At 38.7% G+C, this 17,582-nt stretch overlaps 2 protein-coding genes across 2 annotated transcripts in view; one reads left to right on the forward strand and one right to left on the reverse strand.

The window, feature by feature from the left end:
* Positions 1 to 17,582, forward strand: part of nt5c1aa (5'-nucleotidase, cytosolic IAa) — a 35,865-nt gene that overhangs the window by 9,562 nt on the left and 8,721 nt on the right. Inside the window, exons 3-5 of the mRNA XM_057827511.1 lie at positions 4,932 to 5,099; positions 7,872 to 8,001; positions 16,866 to 16,988. Coding sequence (XP_057683494.1) covers positions 4,932 to 5,099; positions 7,872 to 8,001; positions 16,866 to 16,988 — 421 coding nt within the window. The remainder of the gene's footprint in view (positions 1 to 4,931; positions 5,100 to 7,871; positions 8,002 to 16,865; positions 16,989 to 17,582) is intronic.
* The window catches only part of tmem54b (transmembrane protein 54b), a 186,899-nt gene that overhangs the window by 5,647 nt on the left and 163,670 nt on the right, over positions 1 to 17,582 (reverse strand). The gene's annotated exons all lie outside the window — the stretch shown is intronic.

The following is a 17,582-nucleotide window of genomic DNA, read 5'->3' on the forward strand; positions in this document are numbered from 1 at the left end:
TTCTGTCTCAACATTTGTGAGTTTTTGAAGTCATTTATAACCGGTCATTAAGTAATTTGTTTTTAGAACTACATGGATAGACTGGATCAAAGGTTTTCACTATGGGCAGGAAACACCCTTGTCAAAACACCCAAATCTGAACAATGTAGAAAATGCAGTTAATTTTAAAAATGTCGCACATTCAAGCACAGCAGTGAAGGGTTACTGAACGCCACTTCGCTCAGTCGTAATGCAGCCCACGACCTTTAAATCATGCCATTGGAGCATTAACACACAAACCCAGCAGGCCGTAAGAGGCGACACGTCTGCACTGTAAGTCGCGATTTTCACCTGACTGGATCATTCAAGTTCGCAGACACATAACACAATTCCCGAGTGTTTGCTCTGTAGGTGGCGCTTCCACACGTCGTAACCCCATCCTGAGTCTTCCCCTGTAGTGCTGACCCAAGTGGGACTTAAAGGCTTGTGTTCACACGTGGAGCTTGCTACTCTGACACATGCTGGTATTTTTATTGTTGTACTAAAGGTTACCCAAGGCAAGCATATATAGAAAGCTGATACTTACAGTTAAACATTGGTGACTTCCTGATCATTTTGGCCCAAACTTGTGTCTTTGGTCCAGTGGTGGAAGAAGTACTCACTTTATTTATTTATTTATTTAAAAAAAATAATTTTAATTACGTAATTGTACAGATACAGGTGCAAAAAGTTACTTAACTACAAGTATCTAAGAAAAAAAATACTCAAGTAAAATACAAAAGTACTTTCATTAAAATTGACTGTACAGAGTAAAAAGAAAGTATTTTCTCCCAATGCAAAAATTCAATATACATATATATATCAGTGCTGTAAAATTTATCACATTAACGGGCGGTAAATTTTTTCTAATAAACGACGCCATTTTTTGCACATTGAGAGCTAAGAGACAGAGAAAGGCGAGTGGACACAGGCGTTCATTGGACCGCGCCGTTCATTGGCATAAGCTTTGGCAACACCTTCACAACAAACATAAGTATCATAAAGCACAACAAAAATAATATTCCTATCTCTCCAAAAATATGTTTACAAAAAGAAAAGCGCTTCGTTTAGTTCAACAAATACACTAGATGGCAATATTTAGTCACAATATACAAACTATCAGAGGTCTTGTACGTTGTGAAGCCAGCATTCAAACGGCGCCATTACAGATTGAGCGCGACAATGCGTGGGTGGGTCGTGCAGCGCATGCATTAATTGCGTTAAATATTTTAACGTGATACATTTTTTAAAAAAATTAACTGCCGCCGTTATCGGGATAAATTTGATAACCCTACCTTAAGCCTAGACTAAAGACTCTGGATGAGTGTAACATATTATGTTTGTAACGTTAAAAACAATTAGAAAACGATTTAATTAAAAAAAAAAAAAAAATTAAAAAAAGGCATGGCCGATATTTTTTTGCCGATTCCGATACTTTGAAAATGACGTGATCGGACCCGATCTTCGATCGGGACATCTCTACTGTTAACCATTTCAAAATCAGTTTTCAACCCCTTTTTTATAACACTCACTTTAACAATTTACCACCCTTTTCATCTGTCTTTTTAATTAACATTTTTATGAATTTTATCAATCTTGGGAGATTTTCAATCTATTACAAATACCGCCACCTACAGTACAAGAGTATGGTGGTGTTAATTGGTCATTATCTTGTTCACCTTTCTAGTCCGGCTTGTATTCATGTTGCTGCCACTGGTACTCAGTTACGGTGTAATTGCACGGGGCTTATCGATTGCGCCGGAGGCATGAAAACGAAACTATGAGGAATGAGGAATGGAACTATGAAAAATGAGGAAAAGAGAAAACAAACAAAAGTAACGTGTAACGTAGGCGATAATTTGAAAAGTAGTAGTGGAGTAAAAAGCACAGATATCTGCTGTAAAATGTAGCGAAGTAAAAAGTCCACTTCATATTTGTACTAGAGGTGCACGATAATTATCGATCCGATATTCCGACATCATCCCAATAAATCCAATAATATTATATACAGCGCCTTGCAAAAGTATTCGGCCCCCTTGAACCTTGCAACCTTTCGCCACATTTCAGGCTTCAAACATAAAGATATAAAATTTTAATTTTTTGTCAAGAATCAACAACAAGTGGGACACAATCGTGAAGTGGAAGAAAATTTTTGGGATAATTTAAACTTTTTTAACAAATAAAAAACTGAAAAGTGGGGCGTGCAATATTATTCGGCCCCCTTGCGTTAATACTTTGTAGCGCCACCTTTTGCTCCAATTACAGCTGCAAGTCGCTTGGGGGTATGTTTCTATCAGTTTTGCACATCGAGAGACTGACATTCTTGCCCATTCTTCCTTGAAAACAGCTCGAGCTCAGTGAGGTTGGATGGAGAGTGTTTGTGAACAGCAGCCTTCATCTCTTTCCACAGATTCTCGATTGGATTCAGGTCTGGACTTTGACTTGGCCATTCTAACACCTGGATACGTTTATTTTTGAACCATTCCATTGTAGATTTGGCTTTATGTTTTGGATCACTGTCCTGTTGGAAGATAAATCTCCCTCCCAGTCTCAGGTCTTGTGCAGATACCAACAGGTTTTCTTCCAGAATGTTCCTGTATTTGGCTGCATCCATCTTCCCGTCAATTTTAACCATCTTCCCTGTCCCTGCTGAAGAAAAGCAGGCCCAAACCATGATGCTGCCACCACCATGTTTGACAGTGGGGATGGTGTGTTCAGGGTGATGAGCTGTGTTGCTTTTACGCCAAACATATTGTTTTGCATTGTGACCAAAAAGTTCAATTTTGGTTTCATCTGACCAAAGCACCTTCTTCCACATGTTTGGTGTGTCTCCCAGGTGGCTTGTGGCAAACTTTAAACGAGACTTTTTATGGATATCTTTGAGAAATGGCTTTCTTCTTGCCACTCTTCCATAAAGGCCAGATTTGTGCAGTGTACGACTGATTGCTGTCCTATGGACAGACTCTCCCACCTCAGCTGTAGATCTCTGCAGTTCATGCAGAGTGATCATGGGCCTCTTGGCTGCATCTCTGATCAGTTTTCTCCTTGTTTGAAAAGAAAGTTTGGAAGGACGGCCGGGTCTTGGTAGATTTGCAGTGGTCTGATGCTCCTTCCATTTCAATATGATGGCTTGCACAGTGCTCCTTGAGATGTTTAAAGCTTGGGAAATCTTTTTGTATCCAAATCCGGCTTTAAACTTCTCCACAACAGTATCTCGGACCTGCCTGGTGTGTTCCTTGGTTTTCATAATGCTCTCTGCACTTTAAACAGAACCCTGAGACTATCACAGAGCAGGTGCATTCATATGGAGACTTGATTACACACAGGTGGATTCGATTTATCATCATCGGTCATTTAGGACAACATTGGATCATTCAGAGATCCTCACTGAACTTCTGGAGTGAGTTTGCTGCGCTGAAAGTAAAGGGGCCGAATAATATTGCACGCCCCACTTTTCAGTTTTTTATTTGTTAAAAAAGTTTAAATTATCCAATAAAGGTTGTTCCACTTCACGACTGTGTCCCACTTGTTGTTGATTCTTGTCAAAAAAATTAAATTTTATATCTTTATGTTTGAAGCCTGAAATGTGGCGAAAGGTTGCAAGATTCAAGGGGGCCGAATACTTTTGCAAGGCACTGTATTATCGGGCCTATTGATATTAATGTTTGGCACGGTGTCGGTGAATTGGGATGTGTGCGTTTGTTTCCACTTCTGTTTTGCCAGTATGTAAAGTTTTGTTAATGTTCTAGAGGCCTTATTTTTCCATCACTGAGTGAGGAACCTTACTATATCATCTAGCAAATGTTTGTATTTTACAGTGTTATGTTTTCATGTTATTGAGAGGCCTTTTGGTTATTGATAGGCTTGCTGTCCTATAATTGCCAGGTTAAGAAAGTTGTTTCATGGACCAAGACCACAAAAGTATCCTCTCCTGTTGCACCAAATGTTTTATCTGCTGACAAAGCACAATACCTGTTGGGTTTATGTTTTAGTTCTGTGCTCATTGTTCAGGGGAACACATCATCAATGATATTGCCTGATTGATTGTGATTGACTCAAATTATATTTATTTGGAAAAATTAATATGGGCACTTTATTTGAAGTCAAAACTGTTCTTGTCTTTGTTTTGTTCCTTGTAATAATGTTCATGCCATCATGAAAATTCTGGTTAGGTCAAAGGCAAATCTATGCTGAATCCACCACTAGTATTTTTTACCTACAGGTGTTCAAAAACTCCGGTGAATATACATTGAAAAAATATATATCTACATATATTATCAGTTATCATATCGGTATCGGCCTTAAGGAGCAGGAAGTTATCAATATCGGTATGGGTTTCAAAAAATGGATATCGTGCACCCCTAATTTGTACCCAGGTAAAGTACAGATACACAAAAATGTACTTAAGTACAGTAACAAAGTACTTTTACTTCGTTACATTCCACCACTGCTTTGGTCCATGAACCATTCGCATTTGAACTGAACTACACAAAACTAAGGCTTTTATTCAATCAGTTTCCTTGTTGCATAACTCGGATGATGTTCTCACTTTCTCAAATGAAAATAAACAGAGGAAAAACTTGGTTTAAGATACACTTGACTGAACAAACTGCAACAGCGTGGCTTCCGATCTCATGACAATTGCACGATCCTCACTAAACCTAACTGGCATGTGGTAAATGCATACAGCATGGTATGTAAGTAATTATGTATCCAAATACCTCATATTACTGTATCTGACTAATCGCACAATTGAACGTGAAACATCATGAGAAGCAATCTTGAACTCTTGTGTTGTTTTTCGTGAACACCAAACTCACCCTTAACTACTTTAGGTTCATTTCTAGTTCATTCCATCAGTTCCAATTCCCTTCATTAACTCCTCTTCTTCTGTCTGTCCTTTCCTTCTACAGCCTAAACCAGAGAATGCGGTGACAATCGCCGTTTCCACACGGGTTCTCTTTCGAACGGAGCGAGAAGAGAAAGTGTTCGAGCAGCATGGAGTGGAAGAGTACTTGAGATACCAAATCGAACACGAGAATGAACCCTTCGCCCCTGGACCAGCTTTTCCATTTGTCAAGGTAAAAAAATCTTTACTTGAGTAACTTTTTGAGAAAAATGTAGTTCTCAGAGTAGTTTTACCACACAATACATTTTACTTTTACTTGAGTAGATTTGTGAATAAACACTACTCTTACTCCACTACTTTGGGCTACACTAGAATCGTTACATTTTCGTCTTAATTCTAGATATTAACTTTATTGTTGCCAGAGATGCAGACAGTGGCCATCTCAGTTTCACCAATGAGATGTCGAAACAATGACCACATGACTCCGTTATACCAATCAGAGTTAACAATGTTTTTTCTCCACCAGAGGGCACTCATGCTCTTTGGATGGGTGACGTTTCATATTCTTGTTGTGGTCTGAATTTGGTGATTTTTGTGTCGTCATTTTGGCCTAATATGGTCATGTATTACGTTATAATACAGTATAATAATAACAGCTCATATCGAAGTTATGCTGAGAAAAAAATATTTCATGATTTTAAGAAAAAAACAAACATTTTAAGCAGCTACTCAGAATGATACTCATTACTTGAGTACCGTAATTTTCGGACGACAAGGCGCACCTGACTATAAGCTGCCATCCACCAAATACGACACGAAAACAACATTTGTTCATTGATAAGCCGCACTTGACTATAAGCCGCAGCTGTCCTCATTGTAATATGGGATATTTACATCAAAAGATATTAAACAGTAACACTTTATTTGACAGCGGCGTCATAAGACTGTCATAAGACCAAATGAACCACCATGAAGCTTTGAACCAATTGGCTGCAAAGCATCATTGCTTCCAAAAGGTTCATTTGGCTGCTCCCTTGGGGGAGACAGTCAACCTCTGCTTTCACCTGCTGTCAACACTGTTGCTGTCCAACATGCCTCCTAGCATGCGTTACAGCGCTACAGATGTAAATACTACCAAAATTCATGATCTGTGCTAATCATTTCTTCAGTTACTGTTCCAGTGGTTTCATTAATTGCTAGTTATGGTATTTGGTAACCTTTTATTTGACAGTGGCACCATAAGACTGTCAGAAGACAATCATAATTATGACGTGACACTGTCATGAGCATTAATTAATGCTTATAAAAGACGTCATTTAATGTCATCTGGCAAATTATCTCTTTTGAATGGGTGTAAAAGAAAAAGTTAGTGAAATAATTTGCCAGATGACACCTCATCACGTCTGTCATAAGGATTCAGTAATGCAAATGATAGTGGGATGTGATAACTATGATGGTCTTATGACAGTCTTATGACGCCACTGTCAAATAAATGGTTACTAATTAACCCAAATAAATCAACAAATATGCCGCATTGGAATATAGGTCGCAGGAATCAAAATGAGGGGAAAAAGTAGCGGCTTATGGTCCGAAAATTACGGTATTCTTTTCAAGGAATACTTTTTACTTGTACCATGGACTTTATAATGATATTGACGGGACACGGGGCGCAGGGCCGATTAATAGAGGGCCTGCATTGCTGATGTGGCCGTCAAAGCTGACCGAGTGGAATGACAGACAAAGAGCTTTTTTTGATGAAAATTCTTGTGAATAAATGCTTAAATCCTTGAATTCTTTATAGATATGGAAACAAAACAGTCTCGATTCTTGGTTAAAAGCAAAAAAACGTGCAGTTAGCATTTATTTTACGTAAATATGCCGAAGCACGATGCTAGCCTGTTAGTTAATGTGGCAGCCGCCATATGTAAACAGAGCTTTTCCGGTGAAAATTCTTGTGAATAAATGCTTAAATCCCTGAATCCTGTATAGATATGGATGTAAAACAATCTCGATTCCTGGTTAAAAGCAAAAAAAAAAACCAACAACAAAAAAAACGGTGCAGATAGCATTTATTTCACGTAGATATGTCGAAGTACGATGCTAGTCTCAGTCCATGTGGCGGCCACCATATGTAAACAGAGCTTTTCTGGTGAAAATTCTTGTGAATAAATGCTTAAATCCCTGAATTCTGTATAGATATGGATGTTAAACAGTCTCGAAAAAAAAAACAAAAAAAAACCGTGCAGTTACCATTTATTTTACATAAATATGTCAAAGTACGGTGCTAGTCTGTTAGTCAGTGTGGTGTATTCTCCGGTGAAAATTCGCATTTATTTTACGTAGATATGTCAAAAAATGATGCTAGTCCATAGCGGTTAATTTTTCTCATTGATTTTTTTTTTTTATAACGTTTCAAAATGCATGCATGGTACGAAAAATATAATAATTACCTTGAATCCTTGAACGAATCACTCCTGAGACAATCCTTCCTGTTTGTATGCGGTACAGCTTTCGTACTTTTTCAACCTAAATCCGGCATTGGATCGCTGAATGTGTTGACTAACTGCGACCAACTGCGAAGACGTTGGCGCAGTGGCTGACGGATGTGACCCGTCAATACAATTATGAAGTCTATGCTTGTACTTGAGTAAAGTTTTGGATGACTACTTTTACTCTTACTTGACTAATATTATTTAGAAGTAACACTACTTTTATTTGAGTAATTTTTTGGCAACTCTACCCAGCTCTGCTCTTTGGGCATTATTAAGTGACAACCAGTGCAGTTTTTTTTTTTTTTTTTTTTTTTTACATATTTCCAAAGAAAAAGTCAGCAAAGGCCCGATTTAAAAAGAGTATCTGGAACAATTATGCCGTGATGTGCTTTCTTAATAATGATGATGAATTATGATGACTTGCTCATTGAATGGCACTTTGTATTGTTTGTCTTTTGTCTTTCTTATCTTATGAGTCAGCAATTAAAAAAAAGACCATTTCATCTCAACAGGCTCTGGAGGCGGTAAACGCTCGGTTGCGCGAGCTTTATCCACAAAGTGAAGAGCTGTTTGACATTGTGCTGGTGACGTACAACCACGCCCACGTAGGGATCCGCCTGATCAACACCATCAATCATCACAGTAAGTCTTTAATGTATCACAAAAACTTGGCATTTAAACCAAGTCGTGTGGTCAAGAGTCAAGTGAGTGAATCGGACGTACAGCAAACAACGTTTTTAACAGCTGACTTTTTTAAGGGATGATTCCCACGCAAAAGTAGTCTTTGTCACTAACCGCTTCCTGTTTTTCATCAAACATGATCAGATCCTCTAGACGTCACGCTGAGTAAGGTTCAAATCCCCGTCCCGCAGGACGCAAGGTTAATCCGCGGGCCCCCAAAACAAAAACACGTCGGAGCGGAGCTGCCCAGATGAGATAGCGTTAGATCTCGTTGGTGGCTCTCTGCGTGAATACTCGAACTGTTCCAGACCTCTGAGCTTTCCGACAAACACAAAGGCAAACAAAGCTTCTCTGATGTTTCTGAGAGTGATGTTGTACGAACCTCCCATAGAGAGGGTCAAGGATAGGACACTGTGGGTGGTGCAGTTAATAAAACCTAATTAAGGGCCAATTCGATTGCTTTTTTTTTTTCCGCTGTGAAGCTTCTCATAGGAAAATATTTGTGATTTTAAGCTTTTTTTCCTCTATTTACTTTGTTATTATGTCATTTGTACAAATATAGAAGACATTCTCGACATTATTTCAGATCGTTCGGATGATGAGTAGAAAAAGGATTTGAGAGTTTAAGAGACTTCAGAATGTTTTCCTTGGACGGAAGGCTAGAAAAGTGGAAGTACTAAGAGCTGGGGGAATTAAACCCCACCAGGCCTCAACTACAAAGCTCAATAAACAATTTGTGAAATCTGGAATGACTTGTCTGTTGACTCCGAGGTTTTTAAAGCATTGAAATCCTATTTGTTATCTTGGTTTTTAAACCCACATACACCGATGTCTTATTTGAAAAATGCATTTTAAAACTTTTTAGTTCTTAAAGGGAACCACGGCTAGAAAAACTTTTAGTTCTTAAAAGATAAACATTATTAGTAGTTGAAATAATTTGATATTAAAACCCCTCTTGATGTTTTCATTTTTACACAATTTGTAAAATGTATTGATGGGACGAAATGGGCCGAGGTTCTGAAGCTTGTGTCGAGGAATGGGAGGGGCATTTCCACAAAGCTTGTAACGAGGCGCGCGTCATTTCGGCAAAACCCGGAACTGTTGACGTGTAAAGCCTCGCCGGCCGGCTGATCCTCTTTTACACTTCGGGAGTGGTCCGACGTTTGGCGCGCATTGCAAACACAGTACAGACTACGGTATAAATTGGTTGCAAAACGCAATAGCGATCGCCTGTTATGTAACATTTTGTGGATTTCAGGCTCCTATACTTGTTACACCTGTGCGCAACAGTGCAACTTGTGCAATCTTTTTTCAAGCCTTGTCCATTGCTTGCGATGGAACCTGCGCAAAAAAGGCGATCCTCCCCTGTTTGAGAACATTTTGATTTGATTGCTTCCAATAAGATAAGGGAGAAAAACTTTATTAATCCCCAAACACCCTAGCTGATGCAACCCTGGAGGTCCAAAAGTACCTATCTGAACCAAACATCGACAGAATGAATTAGTGTACTGAGAGACACATAAAAATACTTACCCAAATTTATATAAACTGGCACGCGCATTACTCTGCACCCCAGCTTCATCTGTGCCTTGTGAAAGAATATATTCTAAAGCTGGTGGAATATTGTCCAAAAAAAAGAAACAGTTTGAAGCCAGTCGCTAATATTTCTAAATAAAAATGAATAACAAATTATCCTTAGCACTTGTATTTTGTTCACATACTAAATTACTAACACAAGCACATTCATATCTTTGTCTTAACCCTGCAATGCCTGCAATATGAAGCAACTGTCAGAGAATCACAAAATTTGAAAAATAAGGTCTTAATGAAACCTTTTTTTCAAATTTGTAAATAAGAAAAAAAAAATAATATGTGTAATAATCGCTCTAATATCTATAACCCTTGCTAAATCCTTTTTTTTTTTCTCACGGAACCTGCAGATGCATTAGTTGACTTGCATCCATTTTTTTTTTTTTTTTGAGGAAATATATTTCAAAATTCTGAATCAGTCTCAAAATCATGAAATTCTAAGCGTATCAAATGTGATACATTTGGCAAGAAAGGGTTTTAAGCAAATAGCCATTGAATTCTTAACACTGTTGACCTCTTGGGCTTCTAGACCACTTGATGGCGCCATAGAGTAAATGAAGCGTCATGAAGCTTTGCTACATGTGCAAACCAATTGGCTGCAAAGCTTCATTGCTTCATGAGGCTTCATTTGGCCATCCCTAGTAAAATGAGTTTAACTATTAGGTCGCCATTGTTGTTGACGTCGCAGAGTGGTGATGTGCCTGGGTTACGCTGCTGGTGTTCTGCCAGACCAGTGTACTTTGTCAGAATAGCATATCAGTATGCTAGTCTGGCAACTACGTCTATCTATCGTACAAGTTTATGTAGCACTTTTAGTTGGATTAAAAAGACTTGAGAGAGAGAGTGATGTTTGTGTGTCATTTATTGGCCTGAAATGACAAGAGCCACAACTTCATCACACCACATCACCTCCAGACATTTCCCAATTAGGACCCAAATAATGAGCTGTCCACATGTAAAATGTATATAAATAACATTTTCCCACCTGAAATGACAAGAGCCACAACTTCATAATGCCACATCACCTCGAGACATTTCCCAATTAGGACCCAAACGAAGCTCCCGCCCGAAATGCCTGCACCTGCCTGCGTGAGTTGCCCTTGCCTCTCCTGACTAAAAATGCTATTTATTTACTGTTGTCCTTATCCACGGCCAATTGTACACTCAATAAAGATAACGAAAATTCTAATGGGTGGTGTTTTAGTTATTATCAAATTAACTGAATAGTGTTTGTCCCACATTTATGTAATCACAGTAGCATTCTACTATGCTACAACGATGTTCTATGAGATGAGTCATTTCAGAATTTACGGTTTACGTCCATTCCTTTCAATTTTTAAATTATTCAGACAAGAAAACCTTGCTTTTTTTCATCCTTTTGTGTTTTTATTTTGGGGTGGTACAATTAATCGGAGAAACATTCCTACCTATACTAGGGTGACCAAACGTCCTCATTTGCCCGGACAAGTCCGACTTTCATGTAGTATCCTCGTCGTCCGGGCGGGTTTTATAAATTCATGAAAATGTCCGTTTTTTATTATTTTTCACGGGACCAATTTGAAGAGAATCCCTCTGGCCGCTGGGTGGCAGCGTCTGCCTGTGATGACATGGCTCCTAGTAGTAGGGAGGGAAGGAGTAGTTCTTCTTGTTTTTGTTGGCATTTTACCCCTATCATGAGGCATTACCGCCATCTACTGGGTTGACGATTTGGCCACAATGCCTGCCCAGTTGTTAAGTTTTTTTACGATAAATAAGTATATAATGGCAACTGTTGACTTCTGTAGGAGCTTTGACTGTCAAATCCCGTTTGGTGTCGCATCGTTGCGCTGCCGATTATTCTAAACTTTTATAGCAAAGTTAGATTTTTGCCTCAGCTAGCTATCAGTAAGCTAAACCACGCTAGGCATTATGGGAAACGTAGTTTTTGATCTGCTACGTTTGGAAACATGCTGGTTGAATAGTTTGTCAGTTTATTTCGGTTATTCTTTGTGTGCAATCTAGAACATTGAATGAGAATATCAATTGAATGGGAATAACAATTTGTCAAGGACAATTGTAGTGTTAGTGATTTATAAAAATGTTTAGTTGGCACATAGCCTACTGTGTGTATGTGTATTGACTGGACTACATTTCCATGGGTCTGCATATATATATATATATATATTTTTTTTTAAACTGCATTTTTCCATCCAGAGTGAGGGGGCACACTTTAAACACATTAAAGTGATATAGGCATCTTTGAGTGAACTTGGAGTAAAATTAAAGTATCTTGAGGCCGGGCTAAGTGTCCTCTTTTTTGGAAATCAAAATATGGTCACCCTAACCTATACTACGACAATGTTCCGGCGAATACCATAGTAGCATTCTTCTAATATATACAAACCGGATTCGGTTGAAGTTGGGAAATTGTGTAAAATGTAGTGCTGTCAAAATTATCGCGTTAACGGGCGGTAATTAATTTTTTAAATTAATCACGTTAAAATATTTGATCCAATTAACGCACAAGCCCCGCTCAGACAGATTTAAATGACAGTAGAGTGAAATGCCCACTTGTTAATTGTGTTTTATGGAGTTTTGCCGCCCTCTGCTGGCAATTGAGTGCGACTGATTTTATAGGCTTCAGCACCCATGAGCATTGTGTAAGTAATTATTGACATCAACAATGGCGGGCAACTAGTTTATTTTTTAATTGAAAATTTTACAAATTTTATTAAAACAAAAACATTGAGGGGTTTTAATATATAATTTCTATAACTTGTACTGTCTTTCTATCCTTGGATCGCTTTAACAGAATGTTAATAATGTTAATGCCATCTTGTTGATTTATTATTATAATAAACAAATACAGTCCTTATGTACCGTATGTTGAATGTATATATCCATTGTCCATTGTGTATTGTCTTTCCATTCCAACAATAATTTACAGAAAAATATGGCATATTTTATAGATGGTTTGAATTGCGATTAATTGCGATTAATTACGATTAATTTTCAAGCTGTAATTAACTCGATTAAAATTTTTAATCATTTGACAGCCCTAGTAAAATGTAAATAGAAACAAAATACAATGATTCAAAAATCCTTTTCAAGCTATATTCAATTGAATACACTACAAAGACAACATATTTAATGCTAAAACTCATAAACTTTATTTTTCAAATAATAATTAACTTAGAATTTCATGGCAACACGTGCAGTAGAAGTTGGGAAAGGACATGTTTACCACTTCCTTACATCACCTTTCCTTTTAATAACACTCAATAAACATTTTGAAAGCGAGGACACTAATTCTCTTACCTTCTCATGTGGAATTTTTTCCCATTCTTGCTTGATGAACCGCTTCAGTTGTTCCACAGTCCGGGGTCTTTTTACGCTTCATAATGCACCACGCATTTTCAATGGGGGACAGGTCTGGACTGCAAGCGGGCCAGGGGAGAACCTGGACTCTTTTACTTCGAAGTCACGCTGTTGTAGCACGTGCAGAATGTGGCTTGGCATTATCTTGCTGAAATAAGCAGCGGCGTCCATGAAAAAGACGTCGCTTGGATAGCAGGATATTTTGCTCCAAAATCTGTATGTACTTTTCGGCATTTATGTTGCCTTCACAGAAATGTAAGTCACCCATCCCATGGGAACTAATGCACCCCCATACAATCACAGATGTTGGATTTTGCGTTGATAACAGTCCGGATGGTCCGCTTCATCTTTTGTCCGGAGGACACGACGTCCAGTGTTTCCAAAAACAATTTGAAAAGTAGACTCATCAGACTACAAAACACTTTTCCATTGTGCATCAGTCCATTTTACATGAGCTCGGGCCCAGAGAACCCAGCAGCGTTTTTGGATGTTGTTCATAAACGGCTTTTGCTTTGCATGTTAGAGTTTTAACCCGCACTTACTGATGTAGTGACGAATTGTATTTACTGACAGTGGTTTTCTGAAGTTTTCCTGAGCCCATTTGGTGATATCCTTTACACACTCGTGTCGGTTTTTAAGGCAGTGACTGAGGGATCGAAGGTCACGGTCATTCAGTCTTGGTTCCCGGCCGTGGCGCTTACGTGCATTGATTTCAGCAGATTCTCTTAACCTTTTGATGATATTATGGACCGTAGATGTTGAAATCCCTAAATTTCTTGCAATTTTGCTTTGAGAAATGTTGTTCTTAAACTGTTCAACTATTTTCTCACGCAGTTACGGATAAAGTGGTGAACCTCCGCCCATCCTTGCTTGTGAATGACTGAGCATGTTTGGGGAGGCTCCTTTTATGGTACCCACCTTTTCCCAATTAGCCTAATCACATGTGGGATGTTCCAAATAGGTGTTTGATGAGCTTTTCTCAGCTTTCTTAGTATTTTTTTGTCACCTTTCCCAACTTCTACTGGACGTGTTGCAGCCATGAAATTCTAAGTTAATTTTTATTTGGCAAAAACAAATAAGTTTAACAGTTTGAACATATGTTATCTTTGTAGTGTATTCAATTGAATATGTGTTGAGAAGGCTTTTCAAATCGTTGTATTTTGTTTTTATTTACATTTTACCCAATTTCCCAACTTCAACCGAATCCGGTTTGTAGAACAATTCTACATCATCTTACAGCTGACGTATACCTGCAACAACGACGATAATCAAATAGTTTAAATTTTACGATGCAGTGAATAATACTGTAAACTCAATGCAGGAATGCAGAACGTGACCTACGGAGAAAGGTGATACCAGAATTAACAATCCGAAAAAGGTTAAAAAAAAAAAGAAAAAGCTTATTTCCTTTTGGGTATTATTATAAGTAAATAAAAATGTATACAATAAAATGTAGCATGAAACCATTGTCAAAATTATTATTTTGCTTCCCCGTCGTGTCCGGTAGGCCACCGCAATGAATGGAAAGCTAGTTCAGTGTACAATTCCTTGCGCGCGCATGCACTGTAATGCGAGGTATGCTCATATAATGGGCATCCTGATATGTTGGAACACCTGGCTTCCAGAGTATGACTCTAGTGACATAAACATGTCATCATTTCAGCCCTTTAAATTTGAACCCGAGAGGAACATTAATGAACATGACAGCTCTGTCAATATTTCAAAAAAATGAGCAGCAAAAGATAAAATGAACAGGAAAGATGGAATGAGCAGAAACGACAGTAGAAAAACCGATGTTCTGCCAAAATGTGATACACCGGCGAAACGTCTTACAAGAGGCGAATTTGACACCAAAAGTACTATCGTGCGCTTTCAACTTGTTTTGTTTAGATGCATATAGACAGAACATACTAAAGATGCCTTAAGAAATTACTTGAACGAAGGGTGGTTTAAATACGCTACGTGACTAATGTGGTCAACAGATTAACAATCTGCTTTAAAGCTGCCACAAGAAAACACAATGCTTAAAAATATGACAGGGAAACACATGCAAAAAGTATTTTGAGCCAATGAAAAAGTAATAAAAGACAATCAAAACACAAAGAGTAAGTACTCGCCACTTTTAACTGATGTGCGCATGTGTTGGATGTCTCACCACGTAGGAAGGAATTTAATAACACCGGTAGTGCTCGTCTACTGCAGGGGTCAGCAACCTGTGCGTTATGCATCCACAAGATGTAGCTGACCGAATGAAAATGTCATGCCATGATTAGCAAATCTTGATTCATAGATATATTAGGCACATTATATTATAAGGCGCACTGTCAGCTTTTGAGAAAATTGAAGGCTTTCAGGTGTACCTTATAGTGCGGAAAGTATGGCAATCATGAAGGCTCAATATGTATTTGTAGCCAACTTACCGTAATTTCCGGACTATAAGCCGCTACTTTTTTCCCTCATTTTGGGTCCTGCGGCGTGTGCAATGATGCGGCCAATTTGTGTATTTTTCTGACGGCCGCCAGGGGCGCTCGAGCATGGAATGTGGGAGTGAGACACGTGGAATATATGTGTCGAGGAAGACGCTAGTTTACACTATTACCGGGAGTTTAACTTTGTGCGTTGTGCATGAATACAGGTACAGGTACCCTCGTCTTTGTGCATGAGTAGAATTGGCAGACCTGCATCATGGAAAATGCTAGAAGAAATTAACTTGGCCATCCAAGTTGTATGGAAAGGTTTGATGACGAGCGGCGAGAGATCGTTTGCTAAGACTCGGCGCATGCAAAGAGCAGCTTTTGCACAGGTTTGCCGGGGGAGCCTGGCAGCGTGAAGCGCTGTGAAAGAGTCTGCCATCACCAATGGGTTTCGAGGGGCCAGTCTGCTGTGTGACGAGGAGGACGGCACAGGCTGGGAGTAAATTTGCCTCATTATGGGAGACATTGAAGGCGACAACGAAGAAGAGACTGAGTAGGTGTGTGGCGAAGTGCATCTGAGCGTCTTCATATACGACACTGAGGGTGAAGACTTCCATGGTTTGAATGCACAGGAGGAAGATGAAGATTGCTAACAAAGACTTTTATGTTTTTATTAACCAGCACAATTAGTGCTGCACCACCATGCTGATGCTATGTAACTTCCGTGCCGCTGCTATATAACTGCCGTGTTGGCCGGCGCTGTTTGGAACGAAAAGTTAAGGTGTGTTATTAAAATTTTGAAAACTGTGTGTTTCTTTGTCAATGTCTCTTGTTACTAAGTGGGTACACGCGGTTACAGCCAGGAGAGGCTTATGTATGTACAAAATGTTTTTTCCTTTAAAATTGTACTAGGTGAGGCTTGTAAACAGGGGCGCCCAATAGTCCAGAAATTACGGTAGTCATTTTGTTACTTGGCTAATATAGCTAATATAGATACATAAAGAATGTGTTGCCTTCATTTTGAGTCTTATATAAGGCTTACATTTTTTGTGGCTTCAGACATATTTTATTGTATTTTATTTATTTATTTATTTTTGCTCCAGTACGACTCTTTCAACATTTTAAGTTGCTGACCCCTGGTCTAGTGGCAGAGACAAACTACATCATCACCCCGAGCGTCCATTGCACGCATAAAACATGATGCCCTCCGTAGGTCAAAACATGTACTAAATATTATAGATTTTTTAATCATTGGCAATATTTTACAGTATGTGTTTCTAGTCACATATTTTGTAAAAGAGAACAATTGTGGGTTATTAGAGCCTACAAGTCTAAATCCGAGATTCCCTTTAACTTTAGGTGACTTGAACCACATATGATGGAATGAGTCCTTTGGAAGAAAGTCTTTCCAGAGCTGGACACGTTAACACTTTTTTTCCAAAAATTTGTGTCCCTTTTTCCCAGATCTGTTCATAGAGCGCTTTTGCATGACGGGTGGAAGCAGTCCAATCGGCTACCTCAAGGCCTGGCACACCAACCTCTACCTGTCGGCCGACGCTGACAAGGTCAGGGAGGCATTGGCTGAAGGTGAGCTCACATGTCATTAAATATACATTCCCACCAGTCCGTTTTTATGACCCTCAATAATTTGAACTGACAATGACAAATGTGTTTCTCCTCCCGTAATGCGTCTTGTAATTACCAGCTCTACAATTTAAGGGACTTCTGTTACCTTTAAATGCATTGTGACATTAGCATTAGTCAACATTGATTATTCTTTAATCTCAAGCCTCATTTGGAGCCAAAATTTTCAATTAGACAACATATTGACATTCACTATGTTTAGACCATCAAAGGAGGATTAGCTCTAGGCTCACATGCTTTTCAAGGTGACTTGATGAGCTACACACATGAATTACCCGCCACTCTTTCAAGAAAAGGTGTCCTTGACATTTTATTTGAAAGGTCTTAATTAGCTGTGAGGCCATTTACTAGTACATCATGAATCGATGGATGAGCATGCTTAAATTATACATTACCTATAGTTTTTCATTAGTTTATCACTAGTTCAATCTATTTAAAGTGGGAGGGTGGCAGCCAGTGTTGTTTTTGGCAGTAGTTTTAATTTTTGTCTTAGTCATTTGGACACAAATACTTATTTGTCTTAGTCATTTCAAAATG

This window comes from Corythoichthys intestinalis, chromosome 22 (assembly GCF_030265065.1).
Source record: "Corythoichthys intestinalis isolate RoL2023-P3 chromosome 22, ASM3026506v1, whole genome shotgun sequence".
In the NCBI taxonomy this organism is placed as follows: Eukaryota; Metazoa; Chordata; class Actinopteri; order Syngnathiformes; family Syngnathidae; genus Corythoichthys; species Corythoichthys intestinalis.